The sequence below is a fragment of the Lepidothrix coronata genome, unplaced genomic scaffold, assembly GCF_001604755.1.
Source record: "Lepidothrix coronata isolate B3197 unplaced genomic scaffold, Lepidothrix_coronata-1.0 Scaffold223, whole genome shotgun sequence".
Lineage (NCBI taxonomy): Eukaryota > Metazoa > Chordata > Aves > Passeriformes > Pipridae > Lepidothrix > Lepidothrix coronata.
The window spans coordinates 190,815-198,523 of NW_016690403.1; the positions used below are offsets into that span (position 1 = coordinate 190,815).

General features: G+C 44.5%; 1 protein-coding gene across 1 annotated transcript in view; it reads left to right on the forward strand.

The window, feature by feature from the left end:
- LOC108506640 (solute carrier family 22 member 5-like) overlaps positions 1-6,437 on the forward strand; it is a 26,635-nt gene extending 20,198 nt beyond the window's left edge. Inside the window, exons 8-10 of the mRNA XM_017833892.1 lie at positions 1,271-1,453; positions 1,904-2,039; positions 2,596-6,437. Coding sequence (XP_017689381.1) covers positions 1,271-1,453; positions 1,904-2,039; positions 2,596-2,683 — 407 coding nt within the window. The 3' untranslated portion in view covers positions 2,684-6,437. The remainder of the gene's footprint in view (positions 1-1,270; positions 1,454-1,903; positions 2,040-2,595) is intronic.
- The last annotated feature ends 1,272 nt before the right edge of the window (positions 6,438-7,709 follow it).

The following is a 7,709-nucleotide window of genomic DNA, read 5'->3' on the forward strand; positions in this document are numbered from 1 at the left end:
AGCTGAAGACCCAGCCCTCTTGTCTTGCTGATCTTTGCCTGGGAAAAGAGACCAACCTCCCCCCCAGCTCCCCCCTCCTGTCAGGGAGTTGTAGAGAGTGAGGAGGTCTCCCCTGAGCCTCCTCTTCTCCAGGCTGAACATGTGGAGGAACAGTCTCCTGAGGGGTCTCAGTACAGATATTCATGTCCCATCTTTGCCCCTCCTCCTTGGTCCTCAGTGCTGCTGCACGAGGAGCTCCCAAAACATGTCATTCAGATACACTTTTAAAGGTGGGTCATTAGCTTTGTGGTCTGTTGGGATTAGTATGGTAGTCCAGTTTTGCCTTTAAAGTACATCCCTGGCAGGGTGTCCTGGTAAGGTCCAGGTGTAAAACCAAGACTAGACCAACCAGGGTTTAGTCAGAGAGATTACCAAGAGGCTGCAGAACTCACTTCCCAAACTGCTGCCCATGACTTTAGGGCTTGTTTAAAGAGTTACACTCAATGGAGTCATTGTGGAAGCATTTTTGATAAGCAGAGATGCTTGTGCTGAATTAGTGTTGACAGCTTAAATAATGTGTGGCAACTGGAAAGGAGGGCCAGGTAACATTTATTAGATCTCAAACCATATGTATCTTTAGATTAAAGGAGTTATGGAGTCAATATAAGGGGAGTGTTGTTGCCTAGGACTTGTTTACAAATCAAAGAGTATACAAAAGAGAATGTGCAACAACTGCCTTGCTTATTTTATGTGTCCTGCATTCTCTTTTTTCCCTCCCGTTCTATGAGTCAATTGGACAACACTGATATAATCTGTTTTCATTTTCAAATCTAAATGTCCCAGTTAAAGTCAACCCAGCTTCCTATAATAAAGTATTGACTTGTAGCTAAGAATATTAATGAGAAACCAGAGCAGGAAACCAAAAATAACTTGTTTCAAATGTTCCGTTTTGTTCATTTTATTAAGAAGGGATAAATGGCATTGTTTGCAACAGCAGAGATCTGGCCCTTGAAATCTGAAAGGGCCTCAACAGTTCTTGCTCTGTCCTCCTTATTTTTCACTTGGCAGGAAGCCCTGTGCTCAAAAGAAGATGAAAATGTTGATTCCTAGTAATTCACGGAAGAAAAAATTAAAAAAGAATATTGCTTATGTTTGTGGACATGTACAGGGAAAAAAAAAAGACACCAGATCCTGGAGTTAATTAGGCAGGAGTTACACAAACACGAAGGAATTAAGGGATACCATGAACTGCCAGAGCTTTATTAAGTCCTTACTCATGTTGTGATTTCAGATCTCCGTGCTCTGTCTATTTTTCTGGTGATGGCGGGGAAGTTTGGCATCACATCAGCCTTTTCCATCGTCTATGTTTACACGGCTGAGCTCTACCCCACAGTGGTGAGGAACATGGGGGTTGGAGCGAGCTCCATGGCCTCCAGGCTGGGCAGCATCCTCTCCCCGTACTTCGTTTACCTCGGTGAGTGACCTGCTCTGCTCAGCAGAGGCTCTGGAGACACAGTGCTGTTTCCTCAGGAGGGACAGCTCCTACAGCTCCTGCTTCCCACTCCCTGGAGTTCCTCAGATCACATTTATAACAACATACACTTTGGATGTCAGGCTGTGATGGGGGTTGCTTGGGCTGGCTTTTACTGAAAGCATAAATCTTGCATGGCTAAAGCCCTGTACCTTGGTACAGACATTCCCACAGAACCACAGGATGGTTTGGGTTGGAAGGGACCTTGAAGCTCATCCAGTTCCACCCCCTGCCATGGGCAGGGACACCTTCCGCTATCCCAGGTTGCTCCAAGCACGGTCCAGCCTGGCCTTGGACACTTCCAGGGGTGGGGCAGCCACAGCTTTTTGGGCAATTATCAGAGACCTAGAGCTGATGCTGCCTTTTCCCTTTTCCTTTGCTGTGTTCTGCCAGGTGCCTACGATCGATTCCTGCCTTACATCCTGATGGGGAGCCTGACTGTGCTGTCAGGAATTCTGACACTATTTCTGCCTGAAAGCTATGGGATGCCTCTTCCTGACACCATTGACCAAATGCTGTTGGTGAAAGGGTAAGGATCACCTTCTGACCTTGGCAGTCCTCTGCTCTGAGGAGTGCCCTTGCCTGGCTGTGGGCAGAGGGAGGGGCTGGTTTTGGCAGCACAGGCAGTGCTCTGTTGATACAAGAGCTTGCTTGGAATCCTGGTCCTGTTCCCAAGTGTGTATGTTTGTATGTGCATCTGTCAGCTCTGAATTTATCATTTTTCTCTGATAGCTTTTAAAAGTACATCTGAGGAATGCACTTTAAAAGTGTGTTGCTTTATCAAGGTTTAGGGACACATTGTGGGTTATAATCATTTTAGGTTCTGAAAGTCTTATAAGCTGGGGAAGAGCTGAACCCTTCCAGTTTAATTCAGCTGACCTAAAAAGGCATTGTGTGTTTGGCCTTTCACCACAGCTCTGGTTGAAGATGACACATGAACACAGATGGGGTGTAAGAAAGGGACCTGCAGGATATTAAAATTAGGAAGCTGTAATGTCAAAACAGAAATCGGATTTTTTTTTTCCCAATTCACTCGTCTATCTTTAAAGTTATTTTCTCTTTTCTTTTTTTTTCCCACCCCCCAGATTAGAATACAGGCCTGCCTCTGGTTGCACAAGGGATTCCAAGGAGGAAGAAGAGAATCCAGAGATCCTTAAAAGCACAGCTTTTTGATGGACTCCTGTGTACTTCCTGGTGGACTGAAAGTTAAATGGACTTTCCTTTTAAAATTCATTCTAGAAAGGGCTAGTGGCAACACTTTGTTTCCTGCAATTTTTTCCTTATTTATTAATTTAAGCACTGTGTCCTGTACGTTCTCTTTTTGTATGAACAGAAATACTGCACAGCCTTCAAGGAGATTGTTCAGCCACAGTTGTGCTCATCAGCAGTGCCATGGAGCAGCATCTGGTCAATCCTGTGTAACTTTATGTGTACAGTTCAGCTGAGAGAGACTTGAAAATGAGTTCAAGGGCTGGCAGGGTGCCTGGGTTCCTCAGTGAACCTCCTCCAGAGCTAATGCACATCAAGAAGTAAAAATTGCCAGAAAAAGCTGCTCATTGCTTTTGATTCCTTGACTTCTGTCTCTGGACAGGAAACTTATTTATTATGGTGAAGGTTATGAGAACGTGCCTCTCTGTGATCTTACTCAAGTGACTTTGTATGTGCTGAATTTGTTACCAAATTCAGAAAGATGCAAAGAAAGATTTTTGAGAGTTAATTCTAACTTGATATGTTTTAACTCAGCACAGACTGAAAGGATTGTCTTGCACAAACTATTTAGCACTGAAGTTTTGCTCACAAAATTCACTTGATTCCAATGCTGGATTTCAACTGTACCTTCTTGGTGAAGTTGTTTACATCTGACCTTGGATGTGGCCTGTTTCCAGGCTGGATTTATTCTAAATAATGCAAAAGGTTTCACCTGTGTGTAGAGGGAGTGGTGTTAGTTTTTGTGATGAAAGTTTTACATGTAAATTGTTTTAATGTTCTCTGTGCAATTTGAATGATGGAAACTATTCTCCTGTCTTTATTCTGTGCTTTTCCCACTGGTGCATGTACACACACACAATTAATATATTTAGTCATAAATTTTTGTGTTAATTATGCCACTGCATTGACCTCATGGTGGAATGTACTGAGAGCAAAATTCAGAATATATTTCTGACCGCTGGTTCTCGATCCTCAGTATCAACTGTATGATTGCTGTGAGGTCTGTTGTTGCACTTAACTTTGTGTAATCAGTGAATTGCTTTAAAGTTGTTTTAAAAAACCCCAACAAACCCACAAATCTTGTTGAAAATCTGCCAAGAAGTTGTGGCAGCGCCCTTGGCATTACCTGTGTTTCTGTAAATACACAATATACAGGTACACACAGTCTCACTTGTGCTGTGCTGGTTGTGTGGCAGATGTGCGTGGTGAAAGGTTTCTGTCTTGTGGCACTTGTATTTTGTTCTGTCTTAATAAACAGCCTAAACCTTTGTAGCCAAAGCTGTCGGGGGCCTTACTGTCCTGCAGCAGCTGTTGGGGAAGTTTTGCATTTTCCTGTGGTATTTAAATATGTAGGTGGCATTGGCTCATTCCAGTCTTTGATTAACCAGTATCCCAAATCCTGTCCTTGGTGGGAGTGGTGTGTGCCTTGGACTGCTTATCACAGGAACAAGAAAGTAGAAAACACTGTCTAGACTATAGTGGTTTGGTTTGGGTAAATTCTCCCTGTCAGTATATCTTGAGCTCCAGGATTTGCTCCACTTCTCCTGCATTTTTTCACCTCTTTATTTAGGATTTTGATTTCTGGATGCAGCAGGAAGCTGGCCAATGTTACTGGGTCAGAGAATCACGTGGAGGAAAATAATTTTGTTGTACGTGAACTTTTCCAAGGAAAGAAACGGAAAGGTTGGGGCAGGTTCAGTGTCACTCCTGTTCAGTAGGTTGACAAGCCCTGGGCAGGAGGTTTAAAATGCAGTGTGTGATTGGAGGCTAGTGCCAAAATTGAGAATCTGGATTTTACAAGCCTCACTGCCTATCACAGAACAGCCTTGACATGGGCAAATACATGTTAGGAGAGTGCATGTAACAGCCAGTTCCCCTTCCCAAAAACATGACCTGTTCTGGCAGGCTTACACTTTTTTTTGAAATATTCATTGCAGACACAAAAGAGTATGTTGTCAAACTTGGTACAGACATTTTTCTTTGTAAACCTTGTCTAGGAACTGTAACGCTGAGAAGCAACTTCTTTTGTATGTGTTATAGAGTGGTCTGATGACCACAGGAATCTGAGGCAAAACACATTTAGCTGCAACTTCCTTGTAATGAATTTGCCAAAGTAAACACCCGTGTCCCACAAGGCTCTTCCTGTAAACAGTTTCACAAAATATCCTGTAATGTCAGACATGTGCCTGCCTGATACACGTTTTAGTCTGGAAATTCCAGTGTCCGGTTAACATCTGATTTAGCTGTAATTTCTTACCCACTGTTCTATCCAAGTATGTGCCTCCAAAGAGAGACTTTTTTCCTTGAATATTTAAATATTCTGATGTTGACTAAAGTTCTGTGTGGGGGGTTTTGTTGTTATTGTTAGTTTGGTTTGTTTTTCTAACTCCAGACAAATTGGGGAATTTCCCATTAGTCATGACTAATAGTACAGAACTCAATGGCAATTGCTTTGTGTCAAAAAAAGAGGGTTTTTCTCTTGCTTATGTTTTTAAAAACATGAAGTCTGAGTCAGAAATGTAGAACATATTTAAAATAGCAGACCGGGTTATTATGTGTTCATTGTTTCATCCTACTCTTATCAAGTTTATGTCTAAAACAAGGATCTTGTTCTAGTGGGTAGGTGGAATTCAGATAACAGGGATCTCCAAAAGAAATTGAGGGAATATTTTAGTATAGGTGGGTGATCTGATCCCTGCAAACAAGATGTAGATGAAAGAACCTGATCCAGTCATGGGTAAATCTTAGAGCTTGGTCAGTGCTGGCAGCAGGTAAGATTTGCAGCACAGCTTGGTTGTGGATAAACCTGCAGGATAAGGGGAAAGGGACAGGATTTACCTTTGCAGGAGGAGTTGTGATAAACCTGTGAGCTGGTTGTGTTGTGGGGGAAGATGCACCAGGCTTTGAGATTCAGACTGACCTTCCCCTGGGCAGTGCTGCCTGGCTGTGCCTGTGACCTGCTCCCAGCAGCAGTGCAGGTCACTCCAGGTTATCCACTGGCTGCTGCCAGAGAACAATGCACACTGCAGTATCTTCACCAAGGGAAGCAGCATATGCCCTCGAGCTGGGATTGAGGATCCCCTCCTTTCCAGCTCCCAGGATGACTTCTGTCATCATCTTGGGCAGGTCAGATAATCCGGTGACTTTGGTTCCTTTGCTTGCAGGTGGCAATACCGTTAACTCAAGCGGTACCACAGCTCCTTGTGATGCTTGTGCTCCACAGTCAGTATTTATTAGAATCTCTGACTCTTCTGACAGTGAATGTAATGCTCCCACGAGCATGATTTAGTATTTCAGCTTCCAGAATCAGGCAACTTTGGCTGACTTCTGACACTATTTTTGTGAAGATGTGTGAACTCCTCCCCCCTTTCCAAGTGACCATTCTGGGGAGGAGGAGGGGTTGCATTGCCCGGGGAGCTGGACTGCAATACCTACTTCAGTATTTGTAGAATAGAACCCTAGTCCTGGCAGTTGTAAATTATTTTCTTGAAACATAGAATCAGCCCACGCACCATAAAGCCTTACTTAGAGATGCTTCTGGGAGAACTTTAAACCAGTAATGAACACAGCCTTGTATATAGAAAGGTATATAAATTTCTTCCAAGAATGTAAATATTCCTAGCTGTAACTACATTAATTCTTACCCTAGTTTTTTATAGAGAAATGCTTGTTATTTGTAAAATTCAGAATAAAATCGTATCTGGAATTATCTTTAAAATGAAGCATTTATTTTTTTTTTTACATCTTCATGTTTAGAAATATATCCTAGAATCTATTGAAAGGGTGTTGGTGTGAGGTTTCATTGTTTAACAGCCAGTCTGAGATCTCTTGGACTGTTGGTGTACTGTATCTTTGTGTAAGGAGTCACTGTGTACATCCAAATAGCAACAGTTCTGCAGCCCCAGGGGCAGCCCAGAACCTGGCCAGAGCTGCCAGCAGCACTTGTGCAATCCAGATGTGCTGCTGGGATTCCAGGCTGAGCCTTCCTCTTGCTGTTCCCATCCCTCACAAAAACAAAAAACAACAAAAACCTTTTTAAGATGCACAACCAGCAGGTTGAAGGAGCGAATTCTGCCCCTCTGCTCTTGTAAGACTCAACCTGCAGAGCCACCTCCAGCTCTGGGGTCCAACATCAGGACATGGAGCTGCTGGAGCAAACCCAGAGGAGGTCACAGAGCTGCTCCCAGGGCTGGAGCCCCTCTGCTCTGGAGCCAGGCTGGGAGAGCTGGGGGGTTCATCTGGAGGAGAGAAGGCTCCAGGGAGAGCTGAGAGCCCCTTCCAGGGCCTAAAGGGGCTCCGGGAAAGCTGGAGAGAGACTGGGGACAAGGCATGGAGGGACAGGACACAGGGAATGGCTTCCCACTGACAGGGCAGGGTTAGATTAGAGACTGAGAAGAAATTCTTGGCTGTGGAGGTTCCTGGGTCCTGCCAAGTGTTCCTGAGAGCCCCAGCTCTTCTCCCCGTGGTTGTGCTGGTGTTGGGAGGCTCTTTCTCTGTCAGATTCTGGCTAGAAGTGAGACTTCCTGAAGCATCTTAATTGTGACCATCTGGAGGGTTCTTTTCCCCTGGGGTGGACCAAGTTAATTTCCTTTTGATTTATTCATTAATTGTCCTTAGCCATCAGAACTCTTAGTGCTCCATTAGCTTTTCTCAGGCCACCAGAGTCCATGTGACAGCTGGGTTGGCTCAGAGAGCTCTCCTGTTACGGGACTGCTCTCCCAGGAAGAAAGTCCCTCCCGTTACCCCAAGCGCTTCCACTTCAAGAGGTAAATCACTGTGTGGGAGCTACAGGGGCTCACAGAATCCTGTAGGTGGGAAAAGCCTTCTAAAATCATCACGTCCGGCTGTTAGCCCGGCACTGCCAAGCCCACCATTAACCCAAGTCCCCAGATAGCACATCTACACGTGTGTTAAAGCCCTCCGGTGCTTTCGGCGACGAGCTGAAGCTCCTCTTCACCTGTTCTGCAGCAGGTGAGGAGGTGAGGGAGCA